This window comes from Aquarana catesbeiana, linkage group LG03 (assembly GCF_042186555.1).
Source record: "Aquarana catesbeiana isolate 2022-GZ linkage group LG03, ASM4218655v1, whole genome shotgun sequence".
In the NCBI taxonomy this organism is placed as follows: Eukaryota; Metazoa; Chordata; class Amphibia; order Anura; family Ranidae; genus Aquarana; species Aquarana catesbeiana.
Genome location: NC_133326.1, coordinates 211,338,047 through 211,361,305, shown reverse-complemented (window position 1 = coordinate 211,361,305; position 23,259 = coordinate 211,338,047). Strand labels below are relative to the sequence as shown.

Below are 23,259 nucleotides of genomic sequence, written 5' to 3'. Positions count from 1 at the left end.
CTTAAAAACTGTTGGTGCAGTCTCCAATACATTATGTGCATAATGTGCAGACTGACGTATGAGCTGGTGTGTAAGCTGATTATCCTGACCTGAGGATCCATCATCTATTAGCCCCGTCTGCATACTGGCATTTGTATTGATATATATGGTGTTATTAGTCCTGTTAACCCCCTTTGTAACACTTGTGTCCGGCATATGTACTGGTAGATGTTTTTCTTGAATAGGCCCCTCAGTAAACACCCCAGCAAGCTCACCTGTCTGGATCTCCTGAGCTTGGTAGCTGGTGGTCTGTATGAAGATCTGTGGGCCACGTTCTAATATCCCAACGTTCGCGATTGGAGACTGCAGGTCTCGAGTGTCTGCACTTAATAGTCCAGAGAGCACTGATATCCCCTCGGTAGTCAGTACCAGACCGTGATGCTTGGCTTTGCTCGGCGGATCTCGGCTCACAACAGAGCTTAGCACTTGGTGAGACTCGAGGGGGCTTTGAGGTCACTTGATCAGGTGACGCTGACACCGAGGGTATCGCGGGACTTTGTGGTACAGAGCCTCGCAAAGGAGAGAAGCCGGTAAGCAGGGCGCTTCGTGTAACGGGGCCAGTGCCGCCTTCCTGGCTGCTCGGGAACTCCTTGGCACCTCCTTCCGTCATAGCGGGTGGAGATAGGTAGCCCGCTCCAAGAAAATGGAGGTGAGAGAAGGGGTAAGCGGCACAGGATAGCGTTGGGTAAAGCACCAAAAACAGGAGGCAGCCCCCACAGCACTTCCACAGGCCAGCAGTGTCCAACAATCTTTGGCAGTCTCAGCAGTCACAACAGACAGATCTACCACGAGTAACACACAGATAGTAGTAGCCGTCAGGAAAACAGACGTGCAGACTGCAGACTGGCTATGCACCAAGTGTCAGCGTCAGGCATCAGGAGTTAGGAGATTAACACCAGCCGTTAGGCATCAGGCATGGATTGATCTGAGCAGGACCCCAGTTAGCGCCGCTCCCGCGCCCTCTCATTCTCACTCCATGCTAGCTGTCTCCCACTCATCACCCCCCCTTTTTTTTTAAAAGGAAATGGCCACCCGCAGATCTCCCTGTAACTGGAGCACAGAGGGGGCAAAGAATAAAAGATCAAGGAAGACCATGAAACAATCTGGTGAGAAGAACTGACTTTACCGAAAAGATTGTTTCCATGCGGAATTTTTTGTATGTTACCCAGTTTAGTAACTTCAAATTTAGTATTAGATGGAATTTGAGTATTGATGGAAACATGAGTAGAAACTTCTTGCTGTGGCACTGGAACAAGAACCCGCTGGTCCACCAAGTCGCCAATTTGTGACAAGGCCGTCGCCTTCAGAGGATCCCTGGGAGGCGTGGTCACACACGTCCTGGCGGGAAGAGTGCCTTTGAATTGTATTAGATAGCCCTTCCTGATTATCCTCAGTATAAAAGCATTTGGGGTAGTCTTTTCCCACTGTGGGAGGAACTGCCCCAGTCTTCCTCCCACAGGAACCAAGTCACTGGGATTTACTGGTCTTTTTAGGAGAGGAAAACGGAACACCTTTCCGCTTTCCCCTTCCCCACCGTTATTTAGTAGTTGACTCCTTAGAGGTCTGTCCTTGTCTTTGGGGACGAAAAAAAACGTTTCCCTGGGGCTTTCTTTTGCCCTGTACACATGATCAGACATTGATCGGACATTCCGACAACAAAATCCATCTGATTTTTTCCGACGGATTTTGGGCCAAACTTGTCTTGCATACACACGGTGGCACAAAGTTGTTGGAAAATCCAATCGTTCTGAACGCGGTGACGTAAAACACGTACTTCTAGACTGTAAAACGGGGCAGTAGCCAATAGCTTTCGTCTCCTAATTTATTCTGAGCATGCGTGGCACTTTGTGCGTCGGATTTGTGTACACACGATCTGAATTTAAACGATCGGAATTTGTTGAAGGAAAATTTTATATCCTGCTCTCAAACTTTGTGTCGGAAACTCCGACGGAAAAACTCAGATGGAGCCCACACGATCGGAATTTCCGACAACACAATCCGATCGCACTTTTTCCATCGGAAAATCCGACCGTGTGTACAGGTCTTGACAGGGAAGGCTTTTTTCTTGTCTGCAGTGCGATCTAGGACTTTTTCTAGAACCTGCCCGAACAAGAGGTCTCCTTCAAATGGGATGCCACACAGCCTAACTTTTGAGGCCGGGTCCCCCGACCAGGATTTTAACCTGCAAGATGAGTTTATAAGGGAAGCGGTCTTTGCTAATAGCTTGACTTGCTTTATGCAGCATGGGAAGGGAATCCAAGATTTCCTTCCTGGAGGTCCCACTTGCTAAATGACCCTGTGATTGGTCCAGCCAGACCTCCAAATTATGAGCCACTATTGTTGTAACCATTGTAGGTTTTAGGTGGTCATGGCTACTTCCCATGACCTTTTCAGCAGTACCTCCATCCTTTTGTCCACAGGTTCCCTAAGGACACCCATGTCCTCAAAGGCGAGGTCTGTTGATGCGGCGCACTGGGAAAAGGCTGCGTCTACTTTGGGCACCTTGTTCCAAACATAGGTGGAAACTTCACTGAAAGGGAATCTCCTCTTTAAACTTTTGGGAAAAAATAAATGTTTTTCTCCGGTTCCACCCACTCTTTTTAAATAGAGTTTAAAAACCCTAGATGGGTCATCCTTCAGGGTCTGATACATCTGGTCATGCAAGGCCATTGAGACTTGTTCTTTAATCTCAAGTGTCTCGTAGATCACCCCCAATAAGGCATCAACCTCCTCGAGTGAGAGCCTGTATCTGGGTGAACTTGTCCCTTAGCTCGGAATATCTTTAGATGATGCCGCCTCACTTAGTTCATCCAAAGAATGTAATTCCTCTCCCCCTGATTCGTCACCCACCTCTGGGGTGGAAGTGGGGGGGGGACTGCGGCTGGTTGCTTTGGGGTTTCAAGGTTTGTCAGCATTGTCTTAATGACCTTCATTTCTTTCTGGACCCCAGAAATCAATTCCTTGCAGGCCCCTGTTGCCTCTTTGTAAACCAGTTTGTCAGAACAAGGCTTATAGAGGGGCTTGTTCCATCCTTCCTTAAATTTGTTCGCACATGATGGACACCTCCTCTTCTCCCCGACCTCTCCGGTACTTTGGGCTGTGCCTGAGACAGGAAGCGGAGAGAAGAGAAAGAGGAAAAGAAAAAAAAAAATAAAGACAAGCAACCTCAGCAAACCTTAGCAGACTATGTGCACTCCACCAGCCGCTGATGGGATTCACAGGACTCTTTAGTCCAGATCCTGTCTAAAGGGTGCAAAAAAAAAAAAAAAGAAAGAAAAAACGGGCTACATAGGAGTCCATCACTCCCAGTAGGTCAGAGGCACCCGTGTCCACCTACCTGAGCTGGGTCGGCTCCACTGCCACCTGGATCGGCTGTCTCCGTGTTGTTTGTTCCCTGTATGAAGGCAGACTGCTGTGGAGTAGCGATTGTCCCTCTGTGACTGGCGTTTTTTCAAATAAAACGACCTGGCTCCGTCGGCCACGCTCGCCGCGTGACCCGGAAGTCCCCGCCTACGCCCACCCCCGCCTGACACGTTCGCATCTAGCAGCCAAGCGGGGGAACGTTTAGCCTGGCCGGGGGACCCAGATGCCTGCCCTCTTAGCGATGCGTGACCGTCAGGTATGCAGACCTCCTTCCTTCTCCCATGGGACGCTCCCAGGGTCAGGGGAAGGAGAGTTACTTTATCCAGCCTCCTCCTCTGGTGGAGGAAACACAAATACTGGGCAATAGGGACTTATTAGTAATAAGAATGATATCATTAGCAGTAATCAGCATGGATTCATGAAGAATCGTTCTTGCCAAATCAATCTATTAACCTTCTATGAGGAGGCGAGTTGCCATCTAGATAAAGGAAGGCCCGTAGACGTGGTGTATCTGGATTTTGCAAAAGCATTTGACACAGTTCCCCATAAACGTTTACTGTACAAAATAAGGTGCGTTGGCATGGACCATAGGGTGAGTACATGGATTGAAAACTGGCTACAAGGGCGTGTTCAGAGGGTGGTGATAAATGGGGAGTACTCAGAATGGTCAGGGGTGGGTAGTGGGGTTCCCCAGGGTTCTGTGCTGGGACAAATCCTATTTAAATTTGTTCATAAACGACCTGGAGGATGGGATAAACAGTTCAATCTCTGTATTTGCAGACGATACTAAGCTAAGCAGGGCAATAACTTCTCCGCAGGATGTGGAAATCTTGCAAAAAGACCTAAACAAATTAATGGGGTGGGCGACTACATGGCAAATGAGGTTCAATGTAGAAAAATGCAAAATAATGCATTTGGGTGGCAAAAATATGAATGCAATCTATACATTGGGGGGGAGAACCTCTGGGGGAATCTAGGATGGAAAAGGACCTGGGGGTCCTAGTAGATGATAGGCTCAGCAATGGCATGCAATGTCAAGCTGCTGCTAATAAAGCAAACAGAATATTGGCATGCATTAAAAGGGGGATCAACTCCAGAGATAAAACGATAATTCTCCCGCTCTACAAGACTCTGGTCCGGCCGCACCTGGAGTATGCTGTCCAGTTCTGGGCACCAGTCCTCAGGAGGGATGTACTGGAAATGGAGCGAGTACAAAGAAGGGCAACAAAGCTAATAAAGGGTCTGGAGGATCTTAGTTATGAGGAAAGGTTGCGAGCACTGAACTTATTCTCTCTGGAGAAGAGACGCTTGAGAGGGGATATGATTTCAATTTACAAATACTGTACTGGTGACCCCACAATAGGGATAAAACTTTTTCGCAAAGAGAGTTTAATAAGACTCGTGGCCACTCATTACAATTAGAAGAAAAGAGGTTTAACCTTAAAATACGTAGAGGGTTCTTTACTGTAAGAGCGGCAAGGATGTGGAATTCCCTTCCACAGGCGGTGGTCTCAGCGGAGAGCATTGATAGCTTCAAGAAACTATTAGATAATCACCTGAATGACCGCAACATACAGGGATATGTAATGTAATACTGACACATAATCACACACATAGGTTGGACTTGATGGACTTGCGTCTTTTTTCAACCTCACCTACTATGTAACTATGTAACTATGTAAGCTGCCCTTTAAAGTCCTGGTAATGAGTTTCCTGCCTTCGGAGGTGGAGCCTATCTCTTGTGCTGTCCTGGACAGACAACTAGAGAAAAATTACTAAATTTGCAAAATTTTATAACGGAAACAAATAAAAATGCATGTATAATTTTTTTTTTTTTGCAGAATTTTCAGTCTTTCTTTTATAGTGCAAAAAATAAAAAACCCAGGAGGTGATTAAATATCACCAAAAGAAAGCTCTATTTGTGTGAAAAAAAGGACAAAAATTTCATATAGGTACAGTGTTGCATGACTGAGTAATTGTCATTCAAAATGTGAGAGCACCGAAATCTGAAAACCCTAGTTAGACTTACCGGTAATGGTATTTCTACGAGTCTTTCAGGACAGCACCTGTAGAGAGCGCAGCTCCACCCACTTTCCCAGGAAACACTGCAGTCAGTTTCTTTAAAGACCGGACACTTCCACCATGGCCTCAGTTGTTCATAGAGTACCTCCAGCCATGCTGAAATTAGATAAGCAGAACATAGCAATAACACATCTTATAACCTTAAAATTTAGGGCGGGTCATCGGCGCTGTCCTGAAAGACTCGTAGAAATACCGTTACCGGTAAGTCTAACTAGGGTTTTCTCCCTTCGTCTTTCAGGACAGCACCTGGAGATGATAAAAGAGTACTTACTCTAGGGTGGGACCACCGCCTGCAGGACCTTCCTGCCAAACGATTGTTCCGCTGCTGATAGCAAGTCCAACCTGTAGTGGCGGGTGAAGGTGGAGAAACTTGTCCACGTGGCCGCTTTACAGATCCGACCCGGGGAAGCCCCTGCCCTCTCTGCCCAAGCTTCACTGATGGCCATTCTCAGCCATCTACCTATGGTGCTTTTGGATGCTCTATACCCCCTACGTGGACCAGAGAATAGAACAAAGAGAATCTGATCTTCTAAAATTTTTTGTTATCTCTATATAGTGTAATAGACACCTTCTCATGTCCAGGGAATGGAAAGACCTCTCCTTAGCACTGGACGGGTTAGGACAAAAAGTAGGGAGAATTATTTCTTGTGCCCTATGAAATGCTGATGACACCTTTGGCAGAAAACCCGGGTCAGTTTTTAGCACTACCCGGTCTGGAAAAAAATAACAAAAGGGTTCTCTTATGGAAAGAGCTTGTAACTCGCTTATTCTCCTAGCTGAAGTTACCGCTACTAACAGGACTATTTTTAACGACCATAGCCTGATTGATGCTTCCTCTGGAGGTTCAAAAGGCTCTTTGATTAGACCCCGCAGAACCACAGACAGGTCCCATCTAGGAAAAAACTTAAAAGGTATTGGCCTAGCTCTGGCCAATGCCCTGAAAAACCTAATAATGAGCGGCTCCCTAGATAATTGTCTCTCAAGGAAAACCGATAATGCAGCTACCTGTACCTTTAGGGTGCTAGCTGCCAACTCCATCTCCATTCCCTCATGGAGAAATTCCAATACTGGAGCAATTTCTTGTGGTGAAAGTATCCTAGCTGCACACCAGCTATTAAATCGCTTCCATGTCTTCAAATAGATGGCCCTGGTAACCTCCTTACGACTATTCAGCAGGGTAGAGACCAGTTTATCTGAAAGGCCCTTATTTTTTAACATCTGCTCCTCAGTAACCACCCTGTCAACCTGAGATGCTGGGTATTCGGATGATGAAGGGGGCCCTGCGTTAGTAGATCCTTCCGCAGTGGAAGCGCCCAATAAGGTTCCACCGCCATCCTCTGTATTGTTGCGAACCAAGCCCGTTTGGGCCAGAAAGGGGCCACTAGAATCATACTCGTGTTCTCTTTCTGTAGCTTTTTTAAGACCAAGGGAATCATCTGAAAGGGGGGGAAAGCGTAGCACAACTGGAAGTTCCATGGCTGCGCTAATGCATCCAATCCCTTCGCCTGATCCTGCCTGTTTAGTGAGAAGAAGGCCTCTACTTTTGCATTCTTTTGAGATGCAAAAAGATCTATTTGGGGTACTCCCCATCTTTCTGTTAGTTTTTGGAAAGTTCCTGCGTTCAGACTCCATTCTGCTTCCAGTATTCTTTCCCTGCTCAGAAAGTCTGCTAGAAGGTTCAAATCTCCCTTCAGATGTATTGCTGTTATGGATTTTAGATTGTTTTCTGCCCAGGCTAGAATCTGGAGCGCCAAGGATAGCAGAGCCCTGCTCCTTGTTCCTCCCTGCCTTGATATATATGCCACCACTGTGGCATTGTCCGATAAAACTTGAACATGATGGCCCGGACTGTCTTTTCGAAGGCCCATAAACCCAGGAGAATAGCCCTTAGCTCTCTCCAATTGGAGGACTTTCTGGCTTCCCAGTCTGTCCAACTCCCCTGAGCCATCTGCTCGTCCAGGTGGGCACCCCAGCCCCAGGAACTTGCGTCTGTTGTTAGTCTTTTCTCCAAAGGAAAGCCCCAGAGCAGACCCCTGTCCAGGTTTGAGTGATTTCTCCACCACCAAAGCTTCCTCTGAACCCACGTAGGTATCTTTATTAATCTTTCCAGGGACTCCCCATAGGACCAACTCATTAAAATTGCCTGCTGAAGCTCCCTTGTATGTAGACGTGCCCACTGCACTGCTGGTATAGTCGCAGTGAGTAGCCCTAGGACCGACATAGCTGCTCTTATGGAGATTGGCATATTTGTTTGTGTCCTCTTTACTGCCCCCTGAAGCTTCTCCATCTTCTCCTCGGGGAGAAAAATTCTCTCCTGGATGGAATCTATCGTGTAGCCCAGGAATAGTATGGTCTGAGATGGAATCAAGTTTGATTTCTCCTCGTTTATTATCCATCCTAGACCTACCAAGTGTCTCATTGTCTTTTCCAGATCCCTCACTAATAGGTCCCTTGTTTTGGCAAAAATTAGTAGATCGTCTAGATAAGGCAGGACTGATACTCCCTCTACTCTGAGGGGGCTAAGGCCTCTGCCAGGATCTTTGTGAAAATCCTCGGAGAGGATGACAGCCCGAAAGGGAGAGCTCTGAACTGGAGATGTAGGGTTGATTTCCCCAATTTTATCGCAAACCTTAGGTGCTTCTGCGATGTTGATGCTACTGGTACATGTAAGTATGCATCTCTCAGGTCTATGGACGCCATAAAACATCTTGGGGTCAGGAGACTCTTCACTGAGAATATTGTGTCCATCTTGAATTTTTTGTATCTGATAGTCTTGTTGAGAATCTTCAGGTTCAGGATGAGCCTGAATTTCCCCGAAGGCTTCTTCACAAGAAATATGTGTGAATAGCACCCCTGTTCTAAATCCCCGGGGGGCACGCTCATGATCACCTTTTGTAGCATCAATTCTCTCAGGATAGCCGTCATTGCTAGTGACTTTTCTGGGTCTCGGGGAGCCTGGGTTATGTAAAAACGCACAGGAGGAGGTTGAGAAAATTCCAGCCTGTAACCCTCCAGAATGGTCTTGAGGATAAACTGGCTGTTCGTTATAGTCTTCCACTGTAAAAAGAAGGTCTGTAGCCTTGCTCCCACAGTTGGATGACAGTCACTGGGTTTTTGTGCTTGTGGTCGGGGGGCGAAAAAGTACTCCTGACTTGCCCCTCCCTCTTTGAGATTTCCAAGGCCTTTTATAGCTTGGCTCTTTGGTATCAGGGGTTTTCCGAAAAGCACGAAAATTCTTGTTCCCTTGCGGAATCACCTTTTTCTTTATAGGGAAAGCCTTCTTTTTGTCAGCTGTTCTGTCAAGTATAGCTTCCAACCCAGGGCCAAACACCAGATCACCCTCAAAGGGTAAACCACATAACTTTGTTTTTGAGGCCGTATCCCCTGTCCATGTCTTGACCCATAAAGCCCTGCGAGCTGAGTTTATCAGGGCTGTGGATCTGGCTGACATTCTGATTGACTCCGCTGAGGCATCTGCTATATACCCTACCGCCTTAGATAACACCGGGAGCGTATCTAGCAGATCTTTACGAGGCGTCCCCGCCTCAATGTGAGCTTTCAGCTGCTCCAGCCAGTGTTCCAGATTTCTGGCTACCACTGTTGAAGCCATGGCAGGTTTCAAATTTGCTAAAGATGAATCCCATGCCTAACTTAATAGGGAGTCTGCCTTTTTATCCATGGTATCCTTAAGGATACCCATGTCCTCAAACGCCAGGTCAGTATTCCTTGATACCTGGGAAAACGCTGCGTCCAATCTTGGTTTTTTGTTCCAGATATGCGAGCTATCCTCATCAAACGGAAACCTCCGCTTGAGGGATTTAGAAAAGAAGGGGGCTCTTTCTGGATCCTTCCACTCCCTCTTAATGGTTTCTGATAAAAACCTATGTACAGGAAAAACCCTGTGTTTTTCCTCCTCAAAGGCCCTGAAACATCCTATCGTGTAAGGATAGCTGAGTTTTATCCTCTGTGATGTTAAGGGTAGTGTGTATTGTCTTTAGTAGATCATCCACCTCCTCAAGGGATAGTTTGTATCTAGAAGAAGGCGAAGAAGCTTCATTCCCTTCTTCCGCTTCCTCGTCAGAATTTAGTAAAACGTTACATTCTTCCTCCTCTGAGTCGCTGCCCCCTCTGGATGCTGAAACAGAGGATTGAGAACGCGGCACCATACTGCTATGCGCCGTTGGGCGTCTATCCAGGTAGGACCTGAAGGACTCAAAGGTGTCCGCCAGTTCCTTCCTGAAAGAGCTCAGCAATTCCCCTTGCTGAGTTGCAGGACTAGCGGGAGCTGTCTCCTCCTTAACCAAGTCCGCAATACAAGATTTGCATAATATTTTGGTCCAGGAATCCCTCAGTAACCCCTTACATGAGGGACATTTCCTTTTAACAATAGGGGAGACATGCTTGGTCTTTTCTTTAGCCTTCTGCAATATCCCAAGGGAAAAAAGACATTTGCTGAACCATATTTCACCAAAACAGTTTACATGCTGTATACAAGGAACACAGAAAAAAAACTACCAAGGAAGTTAACCCTTTAACCCCTAATTCTTGTTCCACAGCCGGTGAATCACCCCACAGATCCACCTTAAACCAAATAATCAATCACTTATCCTTCCATTAGTAATCAGGAAAAAGTGATCTGCAGGCTCCCCCCTTTTTTTTTTTTTTTAAGGAAGGGAATTTATATTCATAAATATCACAACTGCCCATAGAGTAATAACAGTGATCAATGTCCCTGCTTACCTGAGCCTGGCTGATTGGTGTGGCTCCTGCTCCTGCCACCGCCATCTGATCGTCCTCCATTGCTGACAGGACAAACAGCGGCGTCTGTGCTCTTTTATTTAATTTTCCCGGGCCGCTCACCGCTGTGAGGGCCGGAAATTACATCAGCCGTAGAGACCGCCCCCTTCCTCCTGCGTTCCAGCGGCCGGAACCGGAAGCCGCGTCGCTCGAGGCCCCGCCCCCGGTCGGAAATGACGCGCTCTCCATCCGAACCCGGAAGGCGTGCGGACAGCAGAGTAGATGCCGTTCGCAACTCCACAGCCCATGCCGCCGGTCTTGTAGGAGCGGGACCCTCGCAGCCTGGCTCTCGCCGAGCATGAAGAGGAGGGGGCGCCGGAGAATCCCCCACACGTCAGGGAGGATGCTGGGCTGTCCTCTGAAGAAAAAAAGGCGACATCAACCGGTATGCCTCCTACTTTCACCACCTGGAGAAAGCGCAGCACACCCCTGGTTCCCTGCAGCGCTTCCACCATGGCGGAGGAAACACTACAACTGAGGCCATGGTGGAAGTGTCCGGTCTTTAAAGAAACTGACTGCAGTGTTTCCTGGGAAAGTGGGTGGAGCTGCGCTCTCTCCAGGTGCTGTCCTGAAAGACGAAGGGAGAAAACTGGTATGGTTGGGAAGGGGGTTTAAGTGTCCAGTGGTCAAGTGGTTAAAAAATTGCCACAAATACAAAATATTTTCAATTAAATGTGGTTGTAAACCTCAGGCATGAAATATGAACAAAGCATAGCCCTCTATGGTGTGTACTTGTCTCAATTAAGAGCACTAAGGGTCATTTCTGTCTGCTGTGTTGTTTCTCTACTGTTGGCATGAATCCCTTCTGACAAGTTTTCCTGACACCAACGAGAAAAAAGATGACAGGCGAGGGAGCTGCGGCTGATTGACAACTACGGCTATGTTCCTGTGTGCCGTGTGGAGTGGTGTCCTTTTCTTTCAATCAGCTCTCAGAGCTCTTACCAGTGAGCTCTGCAGAGTGTAATTTCAGCTCTGCGGCCCTTTTTTTCTGACAGCTCAGACAAGCTTTATAAATTATGGACTTTGAACGGATGCAGAGAAGAGAATAACTCAAACAGGTACAACTTTTGTAGGGGGATTGGTTTAATCTCTGTGTATCACCTGAGGCCAGCCACTTCCATGGGTATATGTACAGTACCTTGAAAAAGTATTCACACCCCTTGAAAGTTTCCACATTTTGTCATAATACAACCAAAAACGTAAATGTATTTTATTGGGATGTTATGTGATAGACCAACACAAAGTGGCACATAATTGTGAAGTGGAAGGAAACTGATAAATGGTTTTCAAATTTCTTTAAAAATAAATATCCGAAGAGTGTGGCTTGCATTTGTATTCAGCCCCCCTCAGTCAATACTTTGTAAAACCACCTTTCTCTGCAATTACAGCTGCAAGTCTTTTGGGTATGTCTCTACCAGCTTTGCAAATCTAGAGACTGAAATTTTTCCCCATTCTTCTTTGCAAAATAGCTCAAGCTCTGTCAGACTGGATGGAGAGCATCTGTGAACAGCAATTTTCAAGCCTTGCCACAGATTCTCAATTGGATTTTAGGTCTGAACTTTGACTGGGCCATTCTAACACATGAATTTGCTTTGATCTAAACCATTCCATTGTAGCTCTGGCTGTATGTTTAGGGTCGTTGTCCTGCTGGAAGGTGAACCTCTGCCCCAGTCTCAAGTCTTTTGCAGACTCTAACAGGTTTTCTTCTAAGATTGCCCTATATTTGGCTCCATCCATCTTCCCAACAACTCTGACCAGCTGCCCTGTTCCTGCTTAAGAAAAGCATCCCCACAACATGATGCTGCCACCACGTTTCACGGTGGGGATGGTGTGTTCAGGGTGATGTACAGTACAAGTTTTCCGCCACACATAGCGTTTTGCTTTTAGGCCCAAAAGTTAAATTTTGGTCTCATCTGACCCGAGCACCTTCTTTCACATGTTTACTGTCCCCACCACATGGCTTCTCGCAAACTGCAAACAGGACTTTCTTTCAACAATGGCTTTCTTCTTGCCACTCTTCCATAAAGGCCAGATTTGTGGTGTGCATGACTAATAGTTGTCCTGTGGACAGATTCTCCCACCTGATCTGTGGATCTCTGCAGCTCTTCCAGAGTTACCATGGGCCTCTTGGCTGCTTCTGTGATTAACGCTCTCGTTGCCCAGCCTGTCAGTTTAGGTGGACGGCAATGTCTTAGTAGGTTTGAAGTTGTGCCATACTCTTTTTGGATGATGGATTGAACAGTGCTCATTGTTCAAATCTTGGGATTTTTTTTTTTTTTTTTTATAACCTAACCTTGCTTTAAAACTTCTCCATAACTTTATCCCTGACCTGTCTGGTGTGTTCCTTTGCCTTTACGATGTGGTTTGTTCACTGAGGTACTCTAACAAACCTCTGAAGGCTGCACAGAACAGCTGTATTTATAACTGAGATTAAATTATACACAGGTGGACTTTATTTACTATCTAGGCGACTTCTGAAGGCAATTGGTTCCACTAGATTTTAAGTTAGGGGTATCGGTGTAAAGGGGGCTGAATACAAAATGCACGCCACGCTTTTCAGGTATTGAAAATCATTTATCATTCTCCTTCCACTTCACAATAATGTGCCACTTTGTGTTGGTCTATCACACAAAATCCCAATAAAATACATTTATGTTTTTTGGTTGTAACATGACAAAATTAAGAAAATTTCAAGGGGCATGAATACCCTTTTAAAAGGCACAGTAAGGGTTTATAATCACGTTAACAAAAACCAAACCAAATAGCACATACAAAAAATAAGAAAATAAAAAATAGTGAAGAACTCCTTTCATGCTGATTCCAGCTTTTGATAGTTTGAATCTAAATTACATGTGGTGTAACTGTGATGCAGAGCTAGTCCATGCTGACTAGTAAGTTGGCCAGCATTTCTAGATATAGTGGGTCTCAATACTAATGTACTGCACATTCTATCCTATAAATGCAATGCGAAGAAAGAAAGAAGAAACAATAGGAGTTCTACACTAGTGGCTATCTTTGCCCAAGTGCCTGATCTATACACACCTGCATGGGTTCCAACTTACACTCTAGGATCATATCCCTCACCCTATAGTTACTGCTCTACAATCCCCGATGAAGGGGGAGTGTCGAGTCCCCAGAACACATTGTTTTTTGTTGTAGACTCAAATTCTTTATGGTCTGTACAAATTAGTGTAGCACTCCCATCTTTTCAAATTTTTAGTACACTCCTCCGAGGGTCCAGCAGTACATCATAGTGTTTTGCCAGTAGCCTCCAGGACTGCACGCTACATAGACTGTTACAACCAATCACCACAAGGTTTGGTACTCCTTTACTGCAAGAAAGAGGCTTTTCCTTATAAAATGTGAGCGTTTAAAGGATTTGCTATGATGGAGATCAAAATTTGCCACCAGGCTATGACTAAGGCTATTTGCTGAAACATAAGCTGTTCTTCTCTTTACTATTCTGTAGCTAAATAAAGTAATATACGGATGTGCGAATTGCTGACTCTCATTGTCTAGCTGCATTCTGTTCAGGTGTTCAGAGGACACTTGGAGCCAGAGCACCGTCTACTCCCTGAAGACCTGAGACTCCCTGGGACCCTGAAGTGAGGGCTGCATCTGTTTTTCAAAATTTACTACTGCATCCAAAAGCTCAATAGACGTAAATAATGTTGAATCAAACTAGCGTCACAAATACATTCCACTAAAAATTAATGTGTACCTTGCTTCACACACGATTGTGATAGACTTCTTCTCTCCAGGAAGAATCTCTAATGGTTCATTACAGTCAGATTGAGGAGTTTCTACATTCTTCAAATCCATGTCCAAGTCACTGCTTCTAAAATGTCCATTGTATGTTCTGGTCTCTGCATGGACTTCTGGAGTGCCATTATTCAAATCATTTACAGTACGAGAGCATACTGCTGGTAAAGGGTATGCAGGACCAAGAAAACATTTAGAATACAAAGCAGGAGTTAAATAGGGCACGCGATAAAAATTAACATTATAGTGACTAGAAGAGATTAAGCTAGCAGACTGAGATACAGTCCTCTCATCCTCAAGACTAGTATAGTTGATTACAACTTTTGTTTCTTTTCCCGATGTTAGTGAAAAATTTGATGACTGCAATGAAGCATCATTGAAACAGTCTGGCTTACAAGCACTCATTTCAAACTTGAACTTGTTTTCTTTTTCCAATCCAGCAGTGTTGCAAGCAACTAATGCATGACAATTGCTTCCTTTATTTCTGTAAAAAATAAATAAATAAAATAAATTGACAAAAAAATTCCCCTCCAACAGCCTAAATATATTTTACAGAAAAACACGCATGCAATTACATATTTCTCTGCAAATTCAAATGTCTCAGAATAGCTCCTTCAACAATTTTAAAGCCAAAACACAAGGGAAATTAAAATTCCTCTCTTGGACTGTCCTGACAATGCAAGCGTAAAATTGCTTCTTTTGGCCTAGGGGGCAGGAAAAGCAGTCGGCGCTCCCCTATAACCCTAGTGGCACAGACTGTTCCTCAGTGTTCTCATGTCCAAAACAGAGGCTGTGGGAAATGGTCTTGTAGTGCAAAGGAGTCTGCAGGAGCAGAGGATCGGTAAGTAAAATGCCTTTTCTAGACCTAAATGAGCATTTAATTCTTGCAGTGGGTGGCATTTCCCTGTGGCTTTCCCTGCAGTTTAGCTTTAAGTGCCTTAGGTTTTCAGCCCTGAATGTGTGCAACATACAGTGCAAAAAAAAAAAAAAAACACACACACAACACACCACCTTTTCCTCCATAGTCATCAAGGTGGAAACCATGATTAGGCAAATCTTTGGTTTCCATTTCTTGCAGGTTGTCCAAAAAAACTCCCAGAACTTTAAAAACGGGCACAATGACAATTGACCAAACACTCAGCACCGGTTTACAACTGCAAAAATATACTAACAAAAGAATTTTAGTGGGCAAACCTGAACAATCAGCCCTCCACCCATGGTGGAGGGAAACCTTCCTGCTTCAACAGTTCCAATAAGTGATTTGAAGGCTTTATAGCTAAAATTACATTGGCTAGTCTTACAAAAGGAAAAAAAAACAAAACAAAAATGTAATCATTTTTGTGAATCACGTGCTTTATTGTGAATCCAATGTGAACTCAATGCATTTGGTAAAAGAATGCACTAGGGGTGTATAAAAGACAGCTTGAACAAAACAAGGAAAATTTATATTCACTTTTGGATTGACAAAAATGCTGATTATTTTTCATCGTTTCAACACTCTTCAATTCATTTAATCATATATTTTTTTTAATCATCCCCAAAATGCCTTTAAAAAAATTAAAATCTTAGCTCAGTACAGATTTTTACAAACAGCAGGGGGCCAGTTACAAAAGCAGGATATGAGAGCCGGCGCGCAGCATGTGAGGATCACATGGACAGAGCGCCCTCTGCAGGCTTTTGATTCTACATTGATCCTGTGAGCAAAACGCTCGATTTTTGTTCTGGACTGCTGGGGTATGTGTGCAGGAACCCTGCGGGCACCTCCGAGGATGGTCAAATAAGGGCCACCCTGGCCCAAAACACCGCTTTGCCTGGGACTCTCAAGATGGTGCCAGTGACCGGGAGGAGGAGGAAGAATGGCCACCACTGCAGAGAACTGTGGAGGCTGCTCAGCCAGCGTCTCCCCCACCGGAACCGGGCGAGTCCCACACCTCAGAGGGCTCATGTACAGTGCAGAGAGAGGTCTCTGGACAGGCTGTATACTTGCATAAAGCAGAGCTGGCAGGGGGAAGGAGGAAGAGGATGAACCATCCCTTACACAGATTATGGCAGCCATACAGAGATGCCAGAACAAGCTTATTCATCATTTTGGGGAACTTAAAATGGAGTTTTCCTTCATGAAGCATGATATGCAGAAACTCAGAGAAAAGGCTCAGGCTACAGATCATCCTATTGCCTCTCCGGAAGATACTGTAAGGCCTCTGGACACTGCTGTGCAGGTGGCAAAGAAAACTCTTTCTGAGCACACTTTAAAAGATGGCCGACATTGAAGACCGCATGAGAAGGAATAACATTCGGTTGGTGGGGTTCCCTGAGGGAGCGGAGGGGAGAACCCTGAGGAATTTCTGGAGGGCTGGCTTAAAGAGCACATGGCTCCTGGCACTTTCACTAAATATATTTGCTAACTGAAGTGGCCCATCGTGTTCTGGGCCGAGCCCCACCGAAGGGAGCAATTTCCCGACGACCTATGGAAGCAAAGATCTTGCATTTCAGGAAGCATATTCTGAAAGGGGCCAGCACGGTCCCCGAGCTGGAGTTTAATGGGATTCGGATTTCCATTTACCCCGATTTTTCAGCTGCCACTCAGAAACAGAGGGCCTCTTTTCAGTTAGTGAAGAAGCACTTTAGGGATCTGAATTTGATCTACAGTATGTATGCTAAACTGTGCATTGTGGATAATGGGAAAGTCTATTTCTTCACAACTCCTACTGAAGCTTCAGGATGGTTGGATCGCCTGAGGGGTGGGAATTCACCACGTCCCCCCTAGCAAATTATGACATTTGGATAGGTTCAGGGAAGGAATCTGTCGAATCTGAGGTCTGTGTGGAAGTTCTGCTGCTGTTTTTTCTCTCCCGCTTAGTTTTTTTTTTTATTTTTATTTACCTGTGTAACACCCTGACTGGGATTCTGTTCCATTGCTCTGCCTCCCTGGCAGTCCAGCAGCTGGACTGAAATGCTATACAGCTATATAGTTCTTTGCTGCTCAGCTATACTTTTGCATACTGGGAGCCTGTAAACTGTTCTGTGTACTGCAAAGGTTTGTTTTTTTTTGTCCAAGTTACTTTTTATAGACTGAACTCTAGGACTTGTACCTCACAGTGCTGGATCCTGTGAGGCTGCATTAAGTCTCACATCCGTTTCCTCTCTCAGGTAACAGTTATGGGATCAAAGGGATCAAAGCGCCTGACATGTTGGGGCTGGGTGTGGGGAGATGATGAGGGTTTTCTCTGTTGGGACAAATTTTTTTTTCTATATGGACTGGATTTTCTATGCTCAGTGTGTGTGCAATAAGTCATACAATGTTAAGCTGCTCCTGTTCTATTTACATGGGGGAGGGAGCTCTGGGGCCCTGATTTTTTGGTTCCCCTTGTTGCCGTGGAGATTGTCTGTCTTATGATCATTTGCAACGGAGGTGGGCCTTGGGGTTGTTGCCTGGAACATCCGAGGCCTTAATTCCAAATTCAAACGTTCCTTTAACTATATTAAAAAGGTATAAACCACACTTGATCCTATTGCAAGAGACTAATTTGCAGGGTTCCTGAGTTCTCTCTCTGAAGAGGGCCCATGTTGCTGGAGCTTACCATGCCAGTTTTTCTTCCTATGGTTTCTACACTGGTCACAAAAGCTATGCCCATCTCCATACATGCAGTTAAGACTGTTTTCAAAGGTAGATAAGATATTCTGGTGGTGAAGGTGATGAATAGGTTCCTGACATTTGTGAATTTATATGAAAACAGGGATACTGGGTCTCATCTCCTTCAGTGGGACGCTTTTACAGCCACTCTGAGGGGGGTATATATAGCAGAGGTGAGCGGGTTCAAAAAACTGTTGGCATCTACAGTACAGGATAAGGAGACAGAGGTGTCTCTAGTAGAAGCGGAATATGTTAGGGGGCCCACCAGGGAGAGACTGCTGACCCTTCAGAACAAAACTAGGGAATACCGTGCTGCTCTGACTGATCGGAACCACAAAACTTAGGGCTCTTTCACACGGGGCGGATCAGTGATGATCCACCCCGTGAACACCCGCTTGCTCAGCGGGGATCACTCCGCCGATCCCCGCTGAGCGGGAAGAGGACAGGTCCTGTCAGAGCGCCGCTCTCCCCTATGGGGGATCGGATGATGACGGACCGTAGAGTCCGTCGTCACCCGATCCGATCACGGATGGAAAAGTAGTGTTTTCCTCCGTTACACTTTTTCGGATAGGAGCGTTCATCCGCTATTCCATAAGGATACATGTATGTCCATTTTTCATCCGAAAACGGAAGGATGAAAAACGGACATACTGATCGTCCGTGTGAAAGAGCCCTTAGACTTGCACAGAAGAGGCGCATATTTGAGTTTGGGGACAAGAATAGCAGGCTTCTGGCGTATCTAGCAAAACCTCCCTGTATATGTATAAAAAGTTTTTATGATAGGCACAGATCTGAGGTGGCTGACATTCTGCAATTCTGTGCTCAATTTAATAGGAGCTTTATGTCATGTACCACTGCAGGGGGGGGGGGGAGAGCATTGGAAACCTATCTAGCTAATACTGAGTTGCCTGTGTTGACGAACAAAGATAGTGCTGCTTTAGAAGCAGAAATCACTATAGAGGAGGTGAAGGGGGCGATCTCTTCCTTTGCTCCTCGGAAATCTCCAGGTCTTGATTGTCTCCTCTCCGGAGTGGTACCACATTTTCAGGAATAGTTTAGAACCTCATCTTCGAGTGTTTACTGTGGCTAGCTCGGATGGTAAATTGCCACCCTCTATGAGAGAAGCGTTAGTGGTTCTGATCACACTCCCTGATCCTCGGGAGTGCGACTCCTACCGTCCGATCTCATTAATGAACGTGGATAACAAAAATTATTGCAGGGCGACTACAAACAGTTATCCTAAAGTTTGTTGACATGGACCAGATGGGATTTATCCAGCGGAGATGTGCCCAGATAAATATCAGGAGACTTTTTGTGAACCTTCAAACTGAACATGACAACGCTGGGACAAGGGTAGTGGCCTCTTTAGATACTAAGGCGGCTTTTGATTCAGTGGAGTGGGCATATTTGTTCAGCCTTCTAGAATCCTTTGGCTTCGGGCCTGTCTTTATCTCCTGGGTGAAGCTACTGTATACGGACCAGTTGGTCAGATTGCGTGTTAACGGTATTATATCAGAGCCCTTCCCTATATCCCGTTGGACTAGGCAGGGATGCCCACTGTCTCTCCTCCTGTTTACTCTGGCCATAGAACCCCTGGCAGCTGAGATCTAATACTAGTATGTCTGGTCTTCGAGTGGGGGAGTTCAAGGAGTGTGTGTCCCTATATGCAGATGACATGGCTCTTGTATCTGCAGGATCCGGGTCCCTCGCTTTCAGTGGCCTTCAGGATGATCCAGGAGTTCGGAGACTATTCTGGATTTCAAATTAACTGGACAAAGTCCTCCCTATTTCCCATTGATGATGCAGTAGTAGTCTACTCGGACTGTCCCATTCTCTTGACTAACTCATTTAAATATTTAGGGATTGTGGTCCAGCTTCCTATTTCTCGGTTTTTGTAGCTCAATTTGTCACCGATTATTGGGACCTTTCGAGAGAAAGAGTGCAGAAATGGCAGAATCTGCGGATCACACTGATGGGACGAATAAACTTGTTTAAGATGATTTTTCTTCCTAAATTTATGTACATTCTTTCGAATTCATCTGTCTTCGTGTCGATGAAGATTTTTAGGACCAAAGACTCCATTGTAGTGAAATTTTTGTGGGGATCCTGTAACCCCAGAGTTTCTCTATCTGTCCTAAAACTGCAAGTTACGATGGAGGGCGGGGGGCTAGCCCTCCCAGACTTGCGCTCCTATTTTTTTTGCATCTTTTTACATTGGCGATTTTTTCCCCAGATTCCCAGTGCCACTACTTACTGGAAGCTGTGGTAGCTACTTCGCAAGTAACTACTAAATATGGTGTTCAGGAAAGAGGTACCGGGGAGGAAGGTGGGGTCAGTCATGGCACTCTCTGGTAGGGTATTTCATCTCTGTTCCCAGCGGATGAGCCCTTACGGCTATCCCCCAATAGTCCTCTGTGGTGTAATCAATCACTGGAGGAGTTCTTTAAACTGGAAGATGGATATTTGTGAGCCAAATATGGTATAAAGTATTTGCATCATATATATCAGAATGGCAAGAAGTCCACCTTTGCGCAATTAAGGGAACAGTTTGGAATACCCAGGACTTGGCATTTCCGCTATGCTCAGTTACATCATGCAGCTGTGGCACAGTTTGGGGGTGGGGAGGTTAGGGTACAAAATACGGCTTTGGAGAGGATTCTGATTGATCCTGATCCAGCCAAACACATTTCTAGATACTATAGGGAAGTGGGTCCTGCAGGTCTCGCTGGGTGGCTGTTGTACAGAAGTTGTCCGAGGAGCTGTGGCAGGAACCTCTGGATACCCATTTGTCTTTGTCATCTCTTCCACGGAAAAGGATTCAGCTTGGATACCTCCACCAGCTGTACTACACACCGGTTAGACTGTACCGAATGCACAAGAGAGACTCTGCAGTGTGTCATAAATGTCTGGGGGCGGAAGGAACTTTTATTCATATGGTCTGGGAATGCCCTAGGATACGACCCCTTTGGTCTAAGGTGACTGAATTTATATCTGATAACTTTGACCTAACATATGTTCCCCCCTACGCTTGACCAAGAGGAGGTAGATGTATACACTACGCTTTTCCTTAGAATTTTATATTTTGGAGTACGAAAACTCATAGCTGGGCAATGGAAAGGTAGTGAATGTGGACGTACTTTTATACCCGATGACGTATGAGGCCAGAGGACCGCCCAAGAAATTTAGGAAGGTATGGTTTAGAGGGGTTGACTCCAAGAATACACTGGAGGAAGATGGGGCACAGAGTAGCGGCCACAATTAAGAGCACAATCCAGTTGGCGACGTTTCCCAGGAGGGGGAGAGTATGAGTACAATGCACTGACAATAATAATGAGGATGAAGGGATATAGGGTACCTGACACTATATCCCACTGCCCATGGTTTCTATGTTTCAGTGTTGAGACGTCTGTGAGGGGAGGGGGTGGGTTCAGACCCTTTTGGGATGGGGGAGGACCGGCTGCCCCTCTTTCCTTCTGAAAGCAATGGTGGGGATTTTGAATTTTTTTTTTTTTTAAGTAGAAAACAAAGAAGAAGCGTAAATGCTGGTCTACAGGGTTGGGGTTGGGATTCGGGACTATGTGTTCATAGATTGATGATGGTAACGCTAATGCCTGGATCACTGCGAAAATCCTTGGTACTTGTACATTTTATACTGCCTACCCAATGTTTTGTATGTATGTATAATTTTGAATATACTAAATAAAACATTTTTTGAAAAAACAAAGCAGGATATATTTCTGGGGCAGTTGTGTATACAGTGTCATGTTGCAAGGGAACATCATGAACATTTTTGACAGATTTTAAAAAGTGAAAAAAGCTGAGGATTAAAATTAAAGTCATTTTTATCAACTTCAAAATGATTTCTGAAGCATTAATTTATAGCTTGTATAATGTATATCTTAATTTTTTTGTGAAATCAGGATTTTTTTTGTTTACCACTAAAATCCTTTTCTTATAGTACATGACAGAACAGAGGATATTCATATTCATGACTACTTTGGTTATGCTGCCACCTTCAGGTGTATGGAAGCTGGTCATAAAAAGGCTGGAATCCTAGCCTAGGCTCACCCCCCCAGCTCAGCTAAGCCTCAGTTTGCACCAAGCAATGAGGAACAGGCAAAAGAGGAGGAATCTCTGTGTCCTGTGATGTACTCCTAAAAAGAGATTTTACAGGTAACCAAAAATACTAATTTCTTAATCGTACATCACAGGACACAGAGGTGTTCACATTCATGGCTACTCGGGATGTCCCAAAGGACCGAACATGTGGGGTGGGCAAACCAGGAACAAGGCCAAACACACACCAAAACCCAGAAACCGAACAGGAGGGAGCCCTACTACAAATCTGTCTGCAAATCATTTTTCCCCCCTAGTTGGCATCTGCAAAGGCATAAACATCTACCTAGCAGAACTTAGTAAATGTAGCAGCATTTCAAACTTACGCTCGATGCTCAATAACTCAGGAAGCACTGACACTACAGGTGGCTTAATAATTGGGAAAGGAGGAATCTCGTTTTTGATACCATAGGCCTGAGAAATGAGCTGATGAATACACCTAGAAATAGTGGATCGAGAAGCAGCCTGACCCTTGCGAGGCCCCTCAGGCAGAACAATCAAAACAAACGCGGAATTAAGGACTGTTGAAAGAAAGATATAGACTTCAGATAAATGCAAACAGTTCAAGCATTCAAAAGAATGAAGCACCTTTTCCTTAGGATGCTTAAGACAAAAAAAATGGTGACACGATGTTGCGATTCAGGTGGAACTAAAAACCATCTTAGGTAAGAAAGAGGACTAAGGTCTCAATACCACCATATCCTGGTGAAGAACCAGGAACCGTTCCTTGCAGGAAAGTGCAGCCAACTCCGCCGAGACCCTGCAAGACAAGATAATAACAACCTAAAAGACTTGTAAGGCATGACAAGCAAATCTTGCAGAGGTTTAAAAGAAGAGGACTGCAAAACAGACCAGACCAATTTAAAGGTACCAAGGAGAAAAGGGGGCCACAGTGGCAGAACAATCCATGTGACACCCGGCTTTAACCAAAGAATGAAGTGCGAAAGGTCTCAAAGAGCATGGGAAAGCATGAGTTCTGTCCCTTGATTGTACCCAGAGCCAGAGACATCCACATACAAGAAAAGCTAAAATAAGACATACTGTCAGGGATGACACTTATGAGCTTCATACCAGGCGGAATAAGTCTTTAAAGTGGTTGTAAACCCTCTCCAGTGACTTTTAACTATAGGTAAGCCTAGAATAAGGCTTACCTATAGGTAGTGGAAATATCTCCTAAACATGTGCTGTTTAGGAGATATATATCACTTGTAGTGCGCCGATCATGTAATTGGCGCATGCGCTGTGAAGAAACGGCCCTCCGTGTGTGCCGTTACTGATGGCTCCCGCTTGCATGCGTGGGAGTGACGTCACGTGGCTCCGGCCAGGAGGGGCGAAGATGGACGCAGCCTGCACAGGGGACAGCGATGGATTCGTTTGCAGGGAAGTGTCACATAACGGGCTAGTATGCGATGTATACTAGCTCATTATGCTTTTAATTTGCAGGGAGCAAAAGAGGAAGTAAAACC

The 23,259-nt window shown here is 45.3% G+C and overlaps 1 protein-coding gene across 1 annotated transcript in view; it reads right to left on the bottom strand.

The window, feature by feature from the left end:
• MOV10L1 (Mov10 like RNA helicase 1) overlaps positions 1-23,259 on the bottom strand; it is a 286,876-nt gene that overhangs the window by 142,692 nt on the left and 120,925 nt on the right. The window contains exon 7 of the mRNA XM_073619737.1: positions 14,003-14,527. Coding sequence (XP_073475838.1) covers positions 14,003-14,527 — 525 coding nt within the window. The remainder of the gene's footprint in view (positions 1-14,002; positions 14,528-23,259) is intronic.